This window comes from Oryzias latipes, chromosome 24 (genome assembly GCF_002234675.1).
Source record: "Oryzias latipes chromosome 24, ASM223467v1".
Taxonomy (NCBI): Eukaryota; Metazoa; Chordata; class Actinopteri; order Beloniformes; family Adrianichthyidae; genus Oryzias; species Oryzias latipes.
Window position 1 is genome coordinate 19,180,524 of NC_019882.2, and position 21,001 is coordinate 19,201,524.

At 41.2% G+C, this 21,001-nt stretch overlaps 2 protein-coding genes and 1 long non-coding RNA gene across 7 annotated transcripts in view; 2 read left to right on the forward strand and 1 right to left on the reverse strand.

Annotated features, from left to right (window-relative positions):
- LOC101155484 (nesprin-2-like) overlaps positions 1-6,604 on the forward strand; it is a 33,352-nt gene extending 26,748 nt beyond the window's left edge. Inside the window, exons 25-32 of the mRNA XM_023953313.1 lie at positions 205-348; positions 966-1,097; positions 2,264-2,446; positions 3,953-4,090; positions 4,193-4,378; positions 5,245-5,367; positions 6,193-6,375; positions 6,470-6,604. Coding sequence (XP_023809081.1) covers positions 205-348; positions 966-1,097; positions 2,264-2,446; positions 3,953-4,090; positions 4,193-4,378; positions 5,245-5,367; positions 6,193-6,375; positions 6,470-6,604 — 1,224 coding nt within the window. The remainder of the gene's footprint in view (positions 1-204; positions 349-965; positions 1,098-2,263; positions 2,447-3,952; positions 4,091-4,192; positions 4,379-5,244; positions 5,368-6,192; positions 6,376-6,469) is intronic.
- A 1,093-nt stretch (positions 6,605-7,697) lies between these two features.
- The window catches only part of LOC105357234 (nesprin-2), a 44,866-nt gene continuing 31,562 nt past the window's right edge, over positions 7,698-21,001 (forward strand). The window contains exons 1-19 of one of the 5 annotated variants that reach the window (XM_023952712.1): positions 7,709-7,778; positions 8,008-8,055; positions 8,221-8,571; positions 9,478-9,558; positions 10,614-10,787; positions 10,904-11,074; positions 11,164-11,292; positions 12,544-12,743; positions 13,465-13,597; positions 15,172-15,339; positions 16,108-16,251; positions 16,965-17,141; positions 17,219-17,374; positions 17,456-17,602; positions 17,682-17,852; positions 18,109-18,242; positions 19,891-20,074; positions 20,621-20,794; positions 20,871-20,984. In XM_023952712.1, the coding sequence (XP_023808480.1) occupies positions 8,020-8,055; positions 8,221-8,571; positions 9,478-9,558; positions 10,614-10,787; positions 10,904-11,074; positions 11,164-11,292; positions 12,544-12,743; positions 13,465-13,597; positions 15,172-15,339; positions 16,108-16,251; positions 16,965-17,141; positions 17,219-17,374; positions 17,456-17,602; positions 17,682-17,852; positions 18,109-18,242; positions 19,891-20,074; positions 20,621-20,794; positions 20,871-20,984 (2,844 nt within the window). In that variant the 5' untranslated portion in view covers positions 7,709-7,778; positions 8,008-8,019. Of the gene's footprint in view, positions 7,779-8,007; positions 8,056-8,220; positions 8,572-9,477; positions 9,559-10,613; positions 10,788-10,903; positions 11,075-11,163; positions 11,293-12,543; positions 12,744-13,464; positions 13,598-15,171; positions 15,340-16,107; positions 16,252-16,964; positions 17,142-17,218; positions 17,375-17,455; positions 17,603-17,681; positions 17,853-18,108; positions 18,243-19,890; positions 20,075-20,620; positions 20,795-20,870; positions 20,985-21,001 lie in introns of all 5 variants that reach the window. The other 4 variants (XM_023952709.1, XM_023952711.1, XM_023952710.1 and 1 more) reach the window with 4 other exon arrangements.
- On the reverse strand, positions 18,706-20,712 carry LOC111947052. Its single transcript, XR_002872846.1, has 3 exons — positions 20,609-20,712; positions 19,997-20,088; positions 18,706-18,743 (listed from the first exon to the last, which is right to left on the reverse strand). It is a non-coding gene; the product is annotated as an uncharacterized LOC111947052 (long non-coding RNA).

The following is a 21,001-nucleotide window of genomic DNA, read 5'->3' on the forward strand; positions in this document are numbered from 1 at the left end:
ACAACTCAGAGGTCAATTTCTGTGTAGGTGTCCTAGAAAACGACACAGGTTTTTGATTTTTGCTAAATAACAGCATAATCATAATTAAAAGACCACTATAGAAACACTTTGAATATGGATCTAAAAAAGATCAGAGTGGGACTTTAAAACCTTTTTTTCTACAACATTGCAATTGTTTTACTCATTTGCTTCTGCTCCTGACAGGAACTGAAGGAAGAGTTGTGTGCCCTGAAAACAAAACTGACAAGTACCGCAGACAGTATACAAAGTCGGTATGCAGATGTTCCTGATCACATTAAAAAGCAGATGAAAATGGTTCAACAGTATTTCCAGACAGCAGAGGAGACGGTAAGTTAGACTGGATGATTAAATACACAAAAATAGGTTCATAGATGATTAGATTTTAAGAAGTGTCCGGAGAATAAGAAGAATTTACACTTCAGTCTTACTTTGAACTACCAGTGAGTGTTTTTTTTTTCAAGATGTCCTTTACTAATCACATTCCAAGCTCTGGTGAACATAAGCTGCACACTTTCCAATCTTCAAAGACAAAAACTTTGTATGTAGCAGAAAGGTTCTTTCTCACACATTCTAAACCTGTTTTTCACTAACTTTTTGTATACTTGACCTACTTTTTACTAAGAAAATATGTTTGTACACAGAATTAAAGATGACTTATGCAGAGCTATCTTTAAGGTAATAGCATCATCTATGATCAGGTTCAGTCTGCTTTGCCCTATGGTCAAGGCGTTCCATCGCCGCAACCTCAGGGTGGACGCCGGGTGGGAGGCCAGCCCATCAGCGGTCTAGAAACAATTACATTCAATTAGACCAGCAAACCAAAAACACTAAATACAGCACCCTGTGTTGCATCTACTTAACCGTAACTTCTGATTTTATGTTTGTTCTCCACTAAAGCTTTTTTTTTAAGTGAATACCAATTCTTTTGTGTTCTTGTCCATCAGCTCCAGGAGCAAACAAACCGAGCAGAAAAGCTTGGCAGAAGAATCAGAGGTTTGGATTCAGAAATGGAAAAAGTGAAAACATTACTGGAACAAAAAAATCCAACTTTAACTGAAGCTCAAAATGCCTTAAAGGTTTGTTTTTGTTTACTATTATATCTTTACATCTGTTAGTCTGTGTTGGTCTTTTATTATTATCATTTATTGTGCTGGTACTGGCGAAAAATTGTAAGAAATGTTTAACAGCTACGTCAAAAATTATTTAGACCCTATGTGGAACAAAATAGGTTTATAAATAAAATGCTGTTTAAAAAAGTTAATGCACACAAAATTTTTGGAAGATTTCAATATTACTTTTTATTAAATCATTGTTTGGATATTTTTTCTCCCATGGTTTGTCCAATCCCAGTGTTAGCCTCCAAAAAAGGAACCTCATCGGCCACATAGTCTGGATCATTCCTTCTACTTCTTAAAGCTCTTGTCATCAGGCAAACAGCCATTCCTCTCCAATCTCCAACTTCCACCCTGTGCTCCTGTGTTAAAACATCTAACGTCCACCGTCCGTCCCCCTCTGAAGGAGAAGCCATTTTCTTGTCCAAAGCCATTACATGCTCTAAGAGATACGGGCGTTGTATTTAAATGTCCCTCTGCTGGTCCCAAGCTGAGGGAAAATCCCTGCTCCCCCTTGCTCAGAAGCAGCCTGCTCTTCTCCTGCAGTCCTGAAGTCCTCACCCTCCCAGGGGGGCCCTTCCCCCTGTTCTTTATAAAGCCAGTCAGGTGTTTTAACTCTCATAGGACAAAGCCTATGAGGTTTTTTCTCATCCTCTTCATCCTCAGATGATCTTAGGTCTTCTTCAAGATGACCTCTCAGAATCACTCTTACTGCCCTATCTCCATTCTTTTGCATAGAGCCAGTTGGGGGGGTGGTTCCCCTTCCGCCGCTCAGAAGGGGGCGACAGACGAGTATTCTGCAGTCTCCTTTCCTCCTCACTGTCTGTGCCTGCCATTAAATGTACGGTCATGGCCAAAAGTTTTGAGAATGACACAATTTTCACAAAGTTTGATGCTAAACTGCTTTTAGGTTTTAAGTATGTCTTTTATGTACTGACATATAATTACAAGCACTTCATACATTTCAAAGGCTTTTATCGACAATGACATGACATTAATGCAAAGAGTCAGCTTTTGCAGTGTTGGCCCTTCTTTTGCAGGACCTCTGCAATTCAACTGGGCAGGCTGTCAATCAAATTCTGGGCTAAATCCTGACTGATAGCAACCCGTTTTTTGTTCTTTGTTCCTAGCACGTGTGGGATGAACTGGAGGCATGGCACAGCAGCTTGATGATCCTGGAGAGTGACGTGCAAGATCTTGCAGAGGAGCATCCTCATGAAGCCCAGCTTCTCATGGACCTGCTCACAGAACCTCTACAGCTCTACCAAAGTGCAGCATGGATGGCAGAGCAGCGCACAGCCTTCCTCAGCAGGGTCAGATATACTCATGCACTCACCCCTAAAAGCCCACTTTTGATCTATTGGAAAAGTGGTCTTTTAATTATGACTACCGGTATACTGTTTATAGACAAAATCAAAAACCTGTGTCATTTTCTACGACACATAGTTTCTGCAGAGCAGCATGTTGTCACATCTCCTCTTTTCCTGTTGCCGACATATAAAACAACAAAAATGATCAAACAAACAGAATGACTCCATGTTGTGTGGCGGTCATTCTATCGCACATCATTGAGATTTTCATTGTTTTTATTGACAACAATGTGCGATCATACAAGGTTGTTCTTTTATTTTACGGCGCTGTAATTTGGTCAGGGGAAGCTCTCCGTTGTTAAGGAAAACCTAACCTTGCGACTTACGTTATTGCTGAGTTATCCATTCTTTAAATCAGTGTTTTTCAACCTTTTTTGAGCCGCGGCACACTTTAACCTTGACAAAAATCCCGCGGCACACCAGCATCCACAAATTAAAAAAAAAAAGAAACTCATAGTCTGTATTGATCTACAGCCTCTCTACAATCTCACATGCATTTTTGTGATAATTGTGGCAGAAAAAGCTGGAAGCTGCAGCTGTTTTTTCTAAAAGATGTAAAAAAAGTTAAGTTAGAAGATTTAAAAACTGTTTGTGTGTTCGTTGTGGTTTCAAGACGTCAAAGGAAGACTCGTGCGCTGAGACTGCCACTTTAACCCAATGCATCATGGGAGATGTAGTGCAAACAACACATTGTTTTGTTCACTTGTTCCACGGTCTGACACCGGATTCTGTGGAAAGCTACACCGCTTAAGACGAGCTTTAGCTGGTATTTTTGTTAGAACTGAGAGACTTTATGAGCAGAATCGAAACAAGGAAGTGAAGACTTTAACCACTTCTGATTGGTTAGACTGATGACGTGTGATTAAGCCTCCAAGAATGATTTTTCAGAAAAAAGCTGAATCTACGGCTAAATCGCGGTACCATCATTCTTATCAAAATGTCTTTAATTTAATCAAATAAAAACAAAGAAAAAAAGTATTTTTGATTTTACATATTCCTAACTACTCAGTGTTTTATCAGGGCCTGTTTGGATGAACATAGAGCTGATATCGTGGAGATGGTAAATGTTTTTAGATCAGTTAATGAGGGCAATTTTCCACGGCACACCTGACCATCTCCCACGGCACAGTGGTTGAAAAACACTGTTTTAAATGGCTCAAATAACTTTAAGGAGGTAGAACAGTAAATCACTCGGGGAAACAGGATGACTTGGACACAAGATATTTCCACTTCAGCTCCACGTTTTATTACTATTACTATTATTTTGAATAAAGAAATACAATTTTGAGTGTAATCTTTTTTACACATCCTCTATCAACAGAAAAATGCCAACAGAAAATGCCAAAAACACAATTTCCCTTGCAATGGGTCATTAAAACAATGTGATATCAGGCTTCATGACTTTAAAGAAACATATTCTTTTCATCTGTTTTGCTTCTTTACCTCCAGGTTCCCGCTCATCTTCAAGAGTTTGAAGACATTTTAAACAGAGCCATCTGCTGGTTGGATGAAGCTCAGACATGGCTGAGTCTTCCCTGCTCTTTCACAAACCTCAAGAGCCTCCAGAACCATGCAAAGTCCTTGCAGGTCCGTGATCATTGAGTCCACATTAAACATTTGTCACTAACTTCTGAAACCCCACGCAACCATGAATCCTTCATCAGTAATGTCTGGATTTCTGCTGTCTAGTTTTTGCTGGACGACTCTGAGAGGATCAGACATTCTCTGCAAAGGTTCAGGTCCATGCTGCAGGACGTTGCATCTGTGTGTGATGTCAGTTGCCAGGAGAAACGTCTAGAGGAGAGCGACCAACAAGTCTGCGAGACGCAGGACGCCATCAAGGAACCGCTGCAGCGCCTCCTACAGGCTGTTGCCGTAAGGAAGGGAAAAAAAAGCACCTTCACTTATGCAACGTTCACACCGGGCTCAGCAATGCGCGCATTCCAATGAAAAGTCTGTGATTGCACATACTCAAAAGTAACAACTGCATGAAAATTGATCATGAAGGAGAAATAAATAACTGAATTGTGCTTGACCGGAATTCTATGACACCAAGTCTTACAATTTTCAGTTATCAATTATAGAGCTGTGAAAGAAATAAATCTGGAGAAAGATTTGTACGTCTTTGCCATTTTACACTAAGCTTCTTCCAACTGTAGGTGCATGCACTAGTATTAGATAGCGACAGCTACAGTCCAGTGTAAACACAGTATGCTAGGTTCTTGAACGTGTGACACATGCCCTGTGTTTACATGGCATTACGCATGATGAAGAAAAATAACTTTGGAGCAGCTCAAAGGGCTTTACAGATACAACCAAGCAAACAGACAAACAAACTACAACCACAGGGTTCGCTCGCCGCTTGAACGCACGTTGGTGTGGGTATTCTGGACGTAGCGTCGGAAAACATTCAGGAGGAAAATCAGCAGGTTCTACTTCTTCTTTACCGTTAATCCTGCATCACAAACAAACACAACTTTTGAAACATATAGACAAAGAAAAAACATGCTCCCCCTCTTTTTATATGTGGTACAAGATATGAAGAGAGTTACTAAAAAAGAAACAGATAAAGGTTTGGTAGTTTTTGGTCAAACTGTGCTGGATATTTGTGGTTTTCATTTTTTGTTTCATTGTGAATTTGTAGGACCTGCTGAGTAGACTAAAAAAGGGAAATCTGTTTTGAAACTTTCTCTTCCAAAGACCCAACATCATTTTTTCTTGCTTTAAATGTTTCTTCCCAGGTTGTGGAAATGATTGAAGTTGACCTGAAGGCCATGGAGAAGAATGTTGCAAGAATCCAGACCATTTTGTCGTCTGTGGACATGTCGAACGTTAGTCTGATAGAGCATCTGAGCAACTGTCAGGTAAACCATATAATCCTAGAGATGCTGAGAGGTCAAAAGTGGGGTGTTATCCTGCTGGAAGTAGCTATCAGAAGATGGTACACTGTGGTTATAAAGAGATGGACATGGTCAGCAACAATACTCAGGCAGGCTGTTGTGTTGGAACCATCCTCTATTGGTACTAAGGGGCCTAAAGTTAGCCAAGAAAATGTCCCCCACGCTGTTAGATCACCACTACCTGCCTGAATTATTGTTTAGTTTTGTTGAGTCTGTGTGAATTGTAGCCTCAGTTTTCTTTTCTTGGCTGACAGAGGTGACACCCGGTGTGGTCTTCTGCTGCTGTAGTCCATCTGCCTAAAGGTTGGACGTGTTCTGCGTTCAGAGATGTTCTTCTGCAGACCTCGGTTGGAACCAGTGGTTCTTTGAGTTCCTGTTTTCTTTCCATCAACTGGAACCAGTTTGATCATTCTCCCCTGACCTCTGACCTCAACAAGACATTTCCGCTTACAGAACTACCGTTCACTTGATATTTTCTCTTTTGTGGCTTATTCTCTGTAAACCCTAGAGATGGTTGTGGGTGAAAATCCCAATAGATCAGCAGTTTCTGAAATCCTCAGACCAGCCTGTCTGACACCAACAACCATGCCACGTTTAAAATCACTTCAATCACCTTTCTTCCTCATTCTGATGTTCGCTTTGAACTGCAGCAGATCATCTTGACCATGTCTACATGCCTAAATGCATTGAGTTGCTGCCATGTGATTGGCTGGTTCGAAGTTTGAATTAACAAGCATTTGGACAGGTGTACCTACTGACACAGCCAGTGAGTGTATTTTCTATTTTCAGGTGATCCGGGCCAATCTGCAGTCAATGGACAGCAGTTTAGAAGATATTGAGAGCTGTAAAGGAAAGCTTCACATTGCAGAAGAAGCAGAGGAGAAGCTCCCCATCTTTTCCAGAGCCAAGCTGCTTCAGCAGCAGCTGCAGGAGCTCCACCAGGTCACCCAAGATCAAGTCTGGGAGTTGCAGGTACAACACGAGTCCAAAGGAAGAAGGGATCCACATGTTTAAAAGACGATGTAGCGACGGCGCTCACACCTCTGTTGTCTCTGTTGTTGAGTAGAACAGGATGAAGGAAGAAGACGCCACAAAGAACGTTGGCGTTTCCAAAACTTCTGATTCCCCGACTGAAATTCAGTACCAGATCAAAAGTGAAGACTTACCTTTAATACAGGTAATATTAATCACAGAGAAATAAAGTCCAATTAGTTCTTTAATTCTCCCCTAAAATTAATCAAACCCTTCTTCTGCCTCATTTTTAACTTATAGAAACTTTTTCTCTTAATCTAAAAGTTTCCCCTAAAACTACATAATGAAATTTGAACAAATAATTGTTAAAAACAACAAAGCAAAATCAAATCTTAACAGGTGACTGTCTTCTGCTATCTTCAACTATTCCAAAGATTGTGTGTGTCAAAGCAGCACAAATGTGTTCCAGGATAAAAACCTATTTAATTCAATCAAACTAAAACAGGTTACACACTGTCAAATATGTTTTTATAAAATCTCCTAAACCGGTAAATGCAGCCTTTGTCTCAGATTTTTAGTCATATTTAGCTATTTTTGTGTCATGTACATTTTTATAGCTAATGCATCATTTTATGTTTGCACGTTCATCTTCCAATTTAGCCATTTTAGCAACATTTTCCAGTGGTGCCACAACACTAAATTGGGCATTTTTAGGTTTCAAAGTACTAGTAATTATGAGGTTGAGTTAAGTATAGATTTAAATGCTTACTTTAGCAGACCTATCAATTGATTAGGTCTTTTTTTTTAAATTTTTTAGCACTTTTAGCTTTTGATAGCACTTTTAGCTTCTAAATTAGCATCACTACCATATTTTTCGGACTATAAGTTGCAGCAGCCCAAAAATGCATGATGATGAAAAGGAAAAACATCAAGTCCCGATTTTGGGAAAAATGTATTGAACAAAAAACAAGAGCCTACATTGCCTTCTGCCGATTGTTTTTTTTTTTTATTAACATATAAGTCGCACACCAACCTAAGCAAAAAATGTTACTTATACACCAAAAAATATGGTAAATCTTGTGAATTTACCATCATTTGGCTCCTTTTTATACATTTTTAAGGCTTTTCAGCAAATAGATCCTGTAATTGACCAGCGTCAGCCCTTTAAGTACAATTTTAGCTTCAATTTTAGCATCAATGTATAGCATTCATTGATCTTCTTCTTCACAAGTAATTTTTTTAATCTTTGAGAATAAATCAAGTAGTTTTTAGTGAAAAATTCTTTCAAGTTTTGATTCACTCTTTGTCACTGGAAGCAGGAGGCAGACTCTGACGATGAGGATGAGGATGAGGAGAGTCACCATTCTTCTTCCTCTGATACTCTGACGTGTAGTTTTGCAGAGGTAAACCCAGAAAACATCATAAGATTGAGCATCTTTTTTTTTCTATTTATTCCACTGATTTTCATAAAAAGCTGAAAAATACATTTCAGAATGCAATAAAATGTAAACTTATTTTTTAAATTTTTTATTTAATTTTAGGAATATCATGTAAAAATGTCCTGAACATTTTCTCATTCGGTGTTTAAGTGTGCATGAATAACATTTTTAATCTGTGCCTTCACTTTATTAGGATTTGGAAGAAATGCTCAACCAAATTGAGGATTTGAAAGAAAATATGGTAAAAAATAAATAAAGAAGTTAAAATAAAAAAATCCCACTATTGACACTTTTTTTGTACATTTTCACAATTGGCACGCTTAATCATTTAAATGACATCAATGCAAACATTAGTGAATGCTTTTTGTTTGTTTTTTACAGTTTAGTCTAAAATTTTTTCATTCAGGAACAGATGGATTCCAACCCGAAATCTGCTGACATCAGCCTTTTATCAGTGAAATCTGGGTCTGACGGCAACCCCTGTTTCAAAAACACTGAAACAGAAAATCTGGACTTCAAAGACGACGTCTCCAGAGGCTTTAGTCCTAAAACTGCTGATGCTCCACAAACTGCAACAGCCTCAGTTACTGAAGTCCCATTTGACAACGCTGCTCCAGACTCACACGCTCCGTCTACAACAGCTGAACTTCTCAGCATTTGTCCTCATGTGGACGTCCGTGCAGGAGACACTCGTCTGATTCCATTCAGACCTAAAACTCCCATCATGGCCGACGGGTCGTCAGAGGAATCAAGACAGGTGAAAACGGAAAACTGAAAAAAGATCAAAATGTTTGGTGATTTTTTTATAAAGATATGAGTCTTTTTCTCTGATTTGGACTTCCTGATGTCAGTGTTGACCCATTTTCAAAACTAGGGGTGTAACGATTAATCGACTTGATTGATGAATTGATTTTTTATTCCTATAATCCAACCAGATCGATCTGATTAAAGCAATTTTTTAACTGAATCGACCTATTCCATTATAAAAGCATTTCAAAATTAAACAAAGTGATTATACTGATATTGGAAAATTGCATTTGGATTGAGACACCATAGCTTTATTTTACTATAAGGTAAGAACGACCAAGTGCATCACAGCGGACAACATACATGTGATGTCATCAAAAACTGATCATTCCAGTCCAATGTGTGGACAGACTTTGAGTAAAGTCATCTGACCATCCAGTGTCTACAATGTTCTAAGAATGTTCACTTTGGACTCTTTGGATGTGAAAAAACAACGGTGAACTGAACTATAGGATACTAACATGTGAATGGATTTGACATTCATTCTAGTTTACTTGTTTGTTTGGACACATATTTCATTTACACTTGATGATCTGGAAGAAATCCAAGAATTTGGAAAACTTCAGCTTCACTGTTCAGTAGCAGAAGTTTAGGTCAGTGGGTCACATCATTCAAAAGGAGCCAAAATGGTATATAAATTGTATCAAAAACCACAAAATTCTAGTGTTAATAGAATCGTTGTTAAAAGTAATCGTCACATCCCCAATGTCGGCTCAAAACGCCTCCTCTGGTGTGATACTTTTTAGGACTTTCATACACTAAACGTCATTAGGAGACAGTAAAATGTCTCTAACCCAACAAAGAAATGATCAATTGTTCACTGAAAGAGCTAAATTAGTTTCCCCCACATTTACAGATGCTCAACCTCCTGGATGAACTTGAACAAAGTGAGATCTTTCCAACGCTGAAGGCCGTAAAGGATACTCCCAGTTTGGAGGTAAATTTTGCTGCACATTTGTTTTTTTAACTCGTTTTTCCACAGTGTGGTGTGTGTGGGGTTGACCTGTACAGATTATGTCGGTTTTTGGGTTGTCCTGGCCCGTGGAGGGTAGTAGACAGGACCGACTGCATCTTAAGGGAAGTGCAGGTGTGTCCTGCATTTCCTTTGAGGCTTGAAAATGGAACGCACCATTGTGGTACGCGTGGTCAGTGTATCATCACACTCTAGTCAGTTAAGTGTGTGTACCGACCCCTTATTGACCATGCGTGAATGTACAGGTGTTATGCGACTGCCCGTGGGATGTCCTCACAAACCGTACTCTGTCTAGTTTCTCTATTTCTAACAGCCGGGCTGTAAGCAAACGGCCCGCACTTATCACTTCAACAGCACTTCTGCAGTGCTGGGGTCGGGTTGGCCCTTAAGACAGGCCTGCGTCTCCTCTTCTTCATCCTTACTTACCGCTGTGCGTTACAGAAGTGTTCACTACACCCTGTCGCACGCCCTATGCCCATAGACAAAATGTACCCCACGTTTTTTCACTCTACTGGCTCACTGAGTAGTCTATGACCTTAATATTTCCTGCGGCCCAGCTTTGTGCCCCATACAGGTTTGCTCGTTTCACACAGCCCGTTTCCACCCTTTAGGGCAGTTGTGACTAAAGCTTAACATAAATATTGAGGGATTGAGGTCCTGAGATGTCACAAAGCCTAACTTTTTGCTTTTTTATATTTTTTGGATTAATGCTCTTGGTTTTGATTTTCCCTAAATTACCCTTCCCTTTTTGAAAATGAAGAAAACTGGCAGAAATATACTGTACACGTCCAGTACGGTTTTGTCTATAGCTGATTATCTGACAATCACCTGTCAATCAAAAAGCCCCAACCCCTTTCGATTGTATCTCAAATGTTCAATATAAATTATCCCATTCTTAAAGTCCCACTCCAAAGGTAAAGTTGGAAAACTTTATGAGTAATACAGTCAAACTCCTGTCCTGGGGTTCCTGCTGTATATATATATTCACTCCTTAAAGCTGTGTTCTTCCGGTTCTGTAGTTTTTTCATGGTGGATGTCTGAGGCGGCGTGCAGGGCGTGGAACTGAGATTCAACAGGCTGCCCGTGCCTTGCTTCAGGGAGCGGCTCGCCTCCTGGACCTGAGGGAAGGTTTCTTTGTAGAAAAACCGGTTACCAACCACAGCAAGCTTAAGGCGGTCAGCTCCAGACACAAGGTGCGCCTCAGGCCTGTTCCTACACATCTAGACCCAGTCCAGGTTTTAAAAAATCAAAGCCACTGAAAACTGCAGAGTCATGCCGTTCTCCCTTTACCTTGTCTCTTTCGGCGCAGAAGCTCCTTCAGGTCTTCAGCTGCCAGTTATCGTTTGCTCAGCATTTGTTTCAGCGTGAACCGAAAACCCTCGAGGGTCAAGAGGATGAAAGGGTGCAGCTGGAGACTAGGTACAAAGCCCTGCTGCAGCCGGCGCTCCAGCAGGACGCGTCTTCTCAAATGCTGCTTCAGGTTTGTTTAGCGCTGACGGCGAAGTGCCCACATAAATGTTGGTGTTAGCCACAGAAGAAATGTTGAATGAAAGCACGGCTCTGCTGCAGGAGTGTTGGGAGGAATGCTGTGCTCGGCTGGGTGAGGCTCTGGATGAGGCCGGAGGCGGCGGCAGGGAGCTGGAGGGAGACGGCGAGGAGGAGGAGGAGGAAGTGCAGCGCAGGCTCGATGCCTGCGAGGTATGTGATGTCACAGGTTTGCACCGCTTTTATCAGCATTGAGCGTCTTCGCTTCCTTCTGCTTGTTGTACAAAGACCCTGAGGTGTGAGACGCTACAAAACCAAGAAAACCACCAAAAAGTTTGGTTTTCTAAAAGTAAACAAAGGAGAAACAAGCAACAATATTTCATTTCACAAATGTTTCTCGGCCAACTGATTATTCTATTTATTTACAGCAAGTTCATTTACAATTTCCTCTTCTTCTGTAAGAAAAAAAATTTCTCTTAAAACAAATAGTTTACCATAACCAGACATTAGGGTAATGCTTTATAATAAGATCCTTAATAATCTAGTTAAAAGACATTATTAAACATTAGTTATGCATTCATAAGCCTTTATAGGACACTTAGAAGATAATAACTAGCATTAGTTAACACAAATGTATGTGTTCATACACTCCTGCTTGAAGACTTTATTAGCATCTGTAAAGCTTTTTAAAGACATTTGTTGGCGTTTGTGTGTTTTAAATATTCCTTATACGTTTATTAATCACTTACAAGCGGTTAATAAATACAACTCTTTCTTTCAAATTCAAATTTCAAATGAATTTAATTTCTAAAGCACCTTTTATGTGAAGAAAACAGCTGGAGGTGCTGTACATAAAAACAAACAAGAACGCCAAAACACCAATCCCAACTGATCCAATACAATAATTAAATAAGCCCCTCATAATAAAATACACAAAAACAAACAAGTAAAAGAGCAGTGACACACACAAAAAAAAGCTAAACTGTTAGCTTTCCTTATAATTTCTTAATTATTTTGCAGCCTAACTGAGTTAAAGCTGGATCAACATGTTTATCTTTACAAGGCTTATTTTTAGATCCTTTGTTGGTGATTGATAAGCATTTCAGACGTGTCTGTGTTAATAGTTTGAGTTTTCTGCAGCCTCCTAATCCAAAGTGTGGGTTACTTATCTCCACAAAGAACTACAAAGTTGTCTGGAAATGGAACTGCATTAACTACCATAACTACCATTACCCTTTTGGGTTTAATAATTACACAAACAGTCTGTCAGAAATGAAATTCTGGGAAATTTGGGAACTTGTTGGGTCTATGGAATGGACCTGTCATCTATAATGACAACGTCATGTTGGACTGAACTTCCTGTGTGTTGGGGGGGGGTCACTGCCTCCTTCATAGACCTGTTAAGAGGTGAAGCCTGCAGTGACCCCCCCCCCCTCCCACCATCTGCATGTTCCCTCTCCGCAGCAGACTCTCCACCGACTGCAGGACAGCAGAGCCGTGTTGGGTCTGCTTCTGGATCTGGAGACCCTCCTGCAGGCTGATCCCACGTCTGCAGCATCAGTCCGGCCAGCAGGAGGCGTCCTGGAGCTGCGGTGGAGGAGCGCCTGCAGGAAAGCAGAGCGAGAGGTGCAATGCTGCAGAAAGATCAGGGACGGCAGGGTCAGGTGCGTGTAGAGCCCGTCCGTCCTCGGTAGATAAAAAAAACTCTCCTTGATAATTGAGAAACATGAAGGAGTTTTTATGATTTCTTGAGGTCATGAATCCAGATGTTTCCTGTTGGATTATTGCATCTGTAGAAGCTTTCTAACATGATTCTTAGAGAAAAAGCTAGAATAAAACAGCAGAAAGCTTAAGAAGGAACTCTATTAAAAGAAAAACACTCCTTTAACAGGACTGTTGGTGCAGGGTAACCCCACCCCCTTTTACCTTCTTGTTGCAGAATTGAGAGAAACAGGTGGCTTGTGGTCCACTCAGTCTATTTTCTACATCACAAATACACGATTTGTTTTTGTCTGCTCCTGATTCACAAGGATTTGAGTGAGGAAACACTCAAAATCTTATATCTGTCCTCCGGTATCAGAAAAATGTCAAAAGAACATGTTAAAAACATTATAGAGTCTAAAAAATGCTGTAAATTTCTTTATTTCAGTGAGATCAGATTTTGTTTGTGCAAAAAAAAGACTCATTCTGGTTAATCAGTTTCATGATTTGGGGTAAAAAAAAGGCAGACTTTTTAAGGAGTCCATTACTTTTAAATCATAAACTCATGGCCATCTGCCTTCATTATCTACTGGATCAGCGCCGAGGTTCTTACCTCACTCCTGACGAGGCTGCAGTCCTGTTCTGCCCCGCTGGTTGATCTATTGGCTTCTGCCCCCCCTACAGATTCCAGACTGGCTTGGACTCGCTCTCCGACCGGCAGCAGGAAGCCAGCGAGCGGATGAAGGCTCTGGCGGCTCTGGCAGGCCCCTCCCATCAGGATCCAGACTTTGTTCAGAGCAGCTTGTTGAAGCTGTTGGTGAGGTTCTGCTCAGTCTAACATTTGATCAAAAATCCAATGAGAAACGCTGATATTTTAATCAAATAACAGAAAAGTGCCTTTTCCTTGATTTTTTATTGTAGCTTGTATGTCTAAAGAAGGAATTGGCCTTAGGGTTAGGGTAAAACCACAAGTGAACAGGTTTTCACCCTAACCCTAAACCCAAAGTAAAACCTGTTCACTTGTGGTTTGACATTAATTTCAAAATAAAAGTACCACAAAAAAGTCAGTAATCATCAGGTGGGTGGGTGAGCGACCTTGGGAGCCTTTCAGGCAGACCACTCTAGCAGTGTTTTACTCAATTACTCCCCTATGGCGGTTCAGTTAATCAACTCACCTGTTCAGCTTCCTATTTAAGTCCAGGTTTGTTAGCTGTTCATTCTTTTCCGTTACCGCAAGCGCTGCGTTCGTCGCTCCACCCTCCTCCCCGGCTTCCACCTGTGAGCTCCTCTAGGGGTAGTTATTACCCAAAAGTTTTATGGAAATCGTATCTCATGGAATTGTACGGAGCCTTATGCCAAACTAAAAGAATGTGAAAACAATTTTTTTGTTGTCTGACTGAAATTCCCATTTTTTTAAAAACAATGTTACATGTAGACCATGCATAAAAGGGGTGGGGCTTTTTCAAATCAATGAGTTCCCTTTCAAATTCTTAGCCTTGCATCTGTTTGCTTGTTTCAACTGATCCTAACGTAGCCTGACCTATGGAGAAACCTGAACAATTGCAGAGTTCCTTCGTGTGTCGTAGAGGTGAAATACGTAAAGTAGGATCCCAGATGTTTTATTGCTGTAAAATCCTTAATCACACACTTACTATGCTTTTTCTTAGACAGACATCAACGTTTTCAAACTTTTCTTTCAAAGTTTAAACTGTCATGGAAAAATCCGTCCATTATATGAAAAACAAATCGTGATCAAAGATTTATTTTTAAATTTGGAAAAGCTGAACGCATTCTGAACAGGAGACAAGAAACAGAGACTAATTGACAAGGTCTACAGCCAATCAGGACGCAGAACATAATGCACTGTTTTCATTAAATTTTGTTTTTGTTTATTATAGCCCATCATTCCCTTTTATTTATGGTTATACATACAAAAGAACTGAATGGAAATAGTTTTATTTTGTTGTATTTTTTTAGTTTGTTACAAACCTAAATATGGATGATAATTATTAGTTTTAGATTCCCTTTATTTGTGCAGTATCTGCTGAGAACACGTGATCAGAAATTGAGTTTATGGTCCTTTTTCTTTATTGCAAATGAGAATGTATGGGCTTTAAATGTGTCATAATCCATCCACTGAGTTTTTCAGTACATTGACGTGAAGTTGGATCACTTCATAGATTGCTTTCAAAACAGAGATGAAGATTAAACTGCATTTTTACCAGAAAGTTATTACTAGCTAGAACACATCTTTGGTTATCAGCTGGGTTCTTCAGAGTGTGAGAGCTCTGCACATTTACAGAAACCTAACATATAGACACACCACTTGTGGTTGCTATGGATCTATCAACTCCACGACGGTAACAGCTCCACCCGCTTCATCTCTTCCAGGATTTCTCCATGGAGATGGAGGCCGTGTCCACTCTCAGGGCGTCTGTGTCGCAGGACGCCGGCCACCTGAAGCACGCCGACGCCAGGAGACTCCACCTCAACGAGCTGGAGGTCGGCTGGAGCCAGATGACCTCTGACCTCTCCATGATGCAAGAGCATTTGTTACAGGTGCAACATTTCAGTTTTAGGCTACGTTCACACCCGCCTTCCATTGAAAGGTCTATGTATGGGCTTGTTTCAGGCTTCCGTGTTCAAAGCTCTCATGTTCACGCGATGCTGTGCACGTTTTCACAACACTTTCACAAAACACTCGTTAAAAAAGTTAAGCCAGGTTGAACTTTGACCAATCAGGGACTTGCATTTGGTAGTGACATATGAATGGCGCCCCTTGTGGCCACATGACACCAAGTCTTTCATATATCCGAATAGAGCACCGATTTGACATCCCACACCAAACCTCTTCCAACTGTAGGAGGTGGAAGAAGCCCCTCCCTGCTTGTCTAGTGTGAATACTACTTGCTAAAGTTCTTGAACACGCCTGAGTGTGAACATAGCAGTAGGCAAGATGAAAAAACAGCCTGTCAGGATGTTGAACCCTGTGATCTCCAAGTTTTTGTGGCTTTGTTTGCTTCTGGAGAATTCCCCTTTTTCGAAACCTGATCTCCTCTGAAATTCATTTCAGGTTGAGCTGAAGGTCACGCCTCATTTTTCCTGCCATTTATCACCAGTGAATGGATACAGATATTTGGCGTCTCTGTCACTCAGCTGGTTTTCTTCAACAGGAGTTTGAGGTCTTAACTTTTGGCAGAGCTCTACGCTACGATCAAAAGACCTTTTTCCTCCCGTCCAGAGGAGGATGTAACCATGACCACAGATGTTGATGGATTTCCTTGCTCATTTGAAACCTATTCTTTTCTCCCTTGTTGCGTCGGTCAGCTGGCTGTGTGGCCCCCCCTGAACCTGCTGTCTGGAATGGAGGATCGGCGGAAGTCAATGGAGGTCCAACTTCACCAGAAGAAGGAACGTCTCCATAAAACCCAAAATGCAGCTGAAGTCACTGAAATCCTGCAGCAATATCAGGTGTTCCTCTGCTCTTGTATGGCTTTTTTTTAGGTCATTTTTATTTTTTTAATTAATTAATTTATGAAGCTTTTTCAAATTCTACCACTTACTTCTGGCCTTTCACTCTCCTCGTCGGCCCAAAAGGTCACATGGTGTCATAGTGTTTGGGACTGATTACTTATTATTTACCAGACTTCAACCCAAAACTTATTCAAGGCCTGATAAGAGGTGAAAAAAATGGTTAGAAGCTTGGTTTCCATGGCAACATTTGCCAATCAAAGAACACAGACATACCACAGCCCTCCCTCCCCCCCATTATTCTATATCAACAAGTCAACAAATGACTCTTAAAGGTCACAAAGACAATTAAAAAAGTAAACGAAATGATAAAAACATTACATTTTAGAAAATCCAAACAAAATTCCAGAAAACAAAACATAATTCCAAAAAAATGAAGAAAATAAAAAAGGAGAATGAAATGTTTCAGAAAACTAATGTGATTTCCAGAGTTTCCAAATGAAATGTTAAAACATGAAACACAAAAAAAACCAACTGGAAAATGTAGGTACTATGGGCCAATCCAATCACGTGATCAGAAATTGGGCCTGATCACATAGTTTCAGACTCCATCGGTTTCAGTGATCAGATATCTATCTTTTTAATCATTTTTGATCAGCACTGTCTATTTTTATGAGAACGGCATTCTCTTGACATGTGGATCTGATGTTCAGGGGTTGAAGGCGGCTGCAGCACGGGTTGTATTTCTCCTGGACTTCCTGTCCCAACCAGAGTCTGGGATTATGGGAACAGACCTCCAGGCTCTCTTCTCAGAGCGTATGGCGTTCGCTGAGGAGTTTGGCGCCATCAGATTTCGGTGGCTCCTCTTTCAGACGGAGCTGAAGACTCAGGTCTTTCCACCTTCAACATTGACAGAATCTCTATGAAACTTTTCTGCAAAGTTTATTGGATGTTTTTTGACCCTCAGACTTGTGAAGCGGAACAGCTCCGCCGTACCTGTGCCGAGCGGGAGCGGCACCTGCAGGGCCTTTGCAGCTGGATCCAGCTGCAGGAGGAGCAGCTGGATCAAGTGAAGCGGAGCGGCAGCCAAAGTCTCACTCAGAAAGCTCTTCTGGAGTGGGAGGTGAGTTAACGGGGTAGCATCCCAAATGCCTGCTCTGTCCTCGTCTCTAAACTGATCTACTTGTCTTCTGGGGGCATTAAGGAGAAGGAGAAAGAGGTTTCTGCAGCTCTGCAGGGGATGAAGATCAGGAAAGAGTCTGATGACCTGGAAGAAAAGCACCTGAGTGACGTCGTCTTCTCTGATCAAGTGGAGAGCGTCACCCATGCTTTTGAGGAGCTTTGCAGTCAGGTATCATCAGAGTCATGAAAAGGCAGGAAAAACATCCCATAATACACATGCAATGAACTTGATTTTTTACAAAATGCAGGTAGAAGCTCTGAGGTGGGTTCTTCAAAGAACCACAGAGGACTGGGCTCTCTTCCAGAATCATCTGCAGGATGTGACCCTGCTGGCCTGTAGGCTGCGCTTTTCCCTGCAGCTCCAGCGCGCTCCTGTCTTCTCGCTGAAGCAGGCCGAGGAGGAGTCAGACCTCCTCCAGGTGAGGCACCGCACGCGCCGCATACGTCCGGGCCTAGAGGCTGCACTTTAAAGCAAGCACAATGATTTCCGTGTTGCTCCGAAACAACAAGCTGCAGCTAAAAGCCTCTCAGTCCAGTTTTGACAGCTTCGCTAAAAGGCTGAGCCTTCGCAGACTTCAAGCTGTCAAGTCTTTTTAGTCCAGCCTCTTGGGGTGTCGGAAAAGTAAATCTACTTCTGCAGGGCCGTGATTAAAGATAGTGTTTTTCTTTTCACAGGATCTGCAGGTGAAGGCCATGGAATGGGGGGGGCTCTGGGCGGCTGTGGACAAATCCTATCAGAGGCTTGCGGCGAGCCGGCCTCCTGCAGCCACACAGGTACTCAGCCATTCGCTGGAGGCCGAACCAAAGCGGTGAGTGGCGCTCGAAACACACGGGGGCCATGTTTTAATGTAAGCCACAGTTATTTAAGCATTTGAAGAACATCTGGGTGAAAATAAAATAAACAAGCATTCATTGTAGGTTTTGGGGTTACATAAACATTTGCTTTAAAGAACATTTTAGAAAAAAAAAGTCCAAGAGAAAACTGGATGAAGGAAAATGTTCAAGTGTCCACTCTGAGACTAGGAGATTGTATTTCTAGTCTAATAAGTTAGCCTTTACAGAGAGAGCAACACAACAGTTTTTTAAAAACTTTATTGGCAATAACTTGTAATGGGAGCCGGTTTAGCTCGTGCTGGTTTGCGACGCCTTCCGTTCGTAAAACCAGGGTTCGACTCCGGGCTGTTCCCTGTTCCCTTCTCTACTTCTGTGCCGGTCCCAAGCCCGGTTGCTTTGAGAGGGTTACGTCAGGAAGGGCATCCAGCGTAAAACATTGCCAAGTTTACCATGCGACTCGTTCGCTGTGGCGACCCCTGATGGGAAAAGCCGAAAGAGAAAGAAGAAGATTGGCAATAACTTGTAACACATCAAATACAAAACAATAAAAGTATTATCTCACTTTTTCACTTCATCATTTTGAGGTACAGTACGAATCAATACACCAGGCTCCTGACTACAGTACCCATAATGCTCCAATAATCCACCAAGTGGTGTAGCTTTGTAGCTTATCAAAGCCTTCCTAAAACACTTGGGGGGATTTTTAAACACAATGTAAAAAAAAATTTGATGAAATAAAATAGAATAAACAGAAAATCAGTTTCAGGTCAGTAGACAGTATCAGAATTGAAGATGCAATGTCTACTTTTGAGAAAAGCAAAGGATTTTTGAATGTACGTTACCTTGATTATAACAACCACTGATAAAACAGTGGCTGTTTTTTCAGCAGACTCCATGCATAAAAATATGGCCGTGTTTTCACCCACTAAAAACAAACTGCATCCACTGCTGTCTGGTGCAAGCGTCCTTTGTGCACAGATCATAATTCTGATGTCTTAAAATACAGTTTAAACATCTCGATAAAGCCTGGAAGTCGTAGATACTCCTCTGAACCAGTGGAGCACAATTATATTTGAATGACAGCAGACCCATTTGTACTGTACTGCCCCCTTATGGTTCTTTGGGTTATTACCACGGCCTGAAACTGTTTCATTTAAAGCAGTTAAGACAATCTGTTTGAAAAAGCTTGTAATCTTTATAGTTGTTATTCCAACCCATCCACGTGCAGACAAATAGATCCATAAACGTCTTTGTTTTCCTTGTCTGAGCTGGAATCTGGATCTAATCTGTGCAGCTGGACAGATCTGATGTTGCTGCCATTTCTGTTGCACCGTTAATGTTACCTTGGGATTGGGAGGGGGTGTAAGATAACAGGAGAGATTGTAAACAAAGGGCGCAAGCTTACCCCCCCACAAGTCAGAGAATAATTTCTAATGAACTCCTGCCGCTCTGCAGAAACTATGTCCTAGAAAACTACTCGGGTTTTTTTTTTTTGCTAAAAAAACAACAATCACAATCAAAAGATAACTGGGAAGACTTTTACACTAGATCAAAATGTATATTGTGTATTTATGTGGAACCAGTAAAGGGGGGTACTTGGTTCTGAGTCTTGTGGTTTGTCAGTTGGAAGGACGTGGTGCAGGAGATACAGGACAAGTACCTAAAGACCAGGAGGATGATTTCTCTGTGGCAGAAGTACAGTCAAGTCTCTGACAGCTGCTTTTCTCACCTGCAACTCCTGTGGCACGAGTGGGACAGAGCTTCCTCAAACCAACAAAACCCCGAAGCCTCGGTTTGTCTGTTGGAGGTAAGTGCAGGTGTCTATGGAGAAAAGAAAAACCTTGTTGGTGCTCAGAGTGACAAATCCCTCTAGTTTTGACCGGAAAAGGCACAAACTCATGCAACAGTCCCCCCCGTAACATGCAAGTAGAACCGGCTCATGAATCTTGTTTTCCATTAAATTGTCTGCTTGACTCATCCTGTTCCAGCTCAGAGAGTCCATGTATTACATTTGCTATTTGATTAAATGTTTTTCTCGATGGCTGCTCTCCCATTCTTGGAACAGAAAAAAAAACGTCATGTACTCATGAGCAAAAATATCAGCACGCTCCGTGTTTGAACACCTGACCCCTCTTCTCCCTCTTCATTTCTACAGAAAGAATTTTTTTTTCAATTTTGTTTCCTTTTCATGCAATTTTCCTACCAATTTGTCGATATCAACATTTTTATTTTCCATCAGAGCGGCTCTTTGGTTTTTAGATAATGGAAGCACACATTCATTCTCTTTATGACGAACACAATTTTCTCTTTCTCTTTTCCATCTAACTGTTTTTTCACTAACCCGGGTATACAGAGTGCTGCTAATGAGCTGCAAAGCACTGTGGGAGATGTTCTGATGGCGTCAAAGCCTCTCCTTGATTGGTTAGACCCATGTGCCGCAAACTTGATCCATTCAGAAACCAGGCTTCTGTCGCGTGACGTTTTGCTGCTGAAGCAGGCGGTCTTGGCACAAAAGAGGAGCCTCGAGGTAAGAAAAAAACATTATTTTTTTCATTTTACAATCCATAAAAAGACATAACATGGAAGTGAAACATTCTGTGCAGATCCACTTGCAGCAGCAGAACCTGTTCCAGGCTCAGCTGGAGGCTTTGGAGAAGCAGATGCAGAACCTGGTCCATAAAGTCCAAACTCCTGTTAATGACACAGATTCTGCAAAGGTCAGACTGAGCTTTTT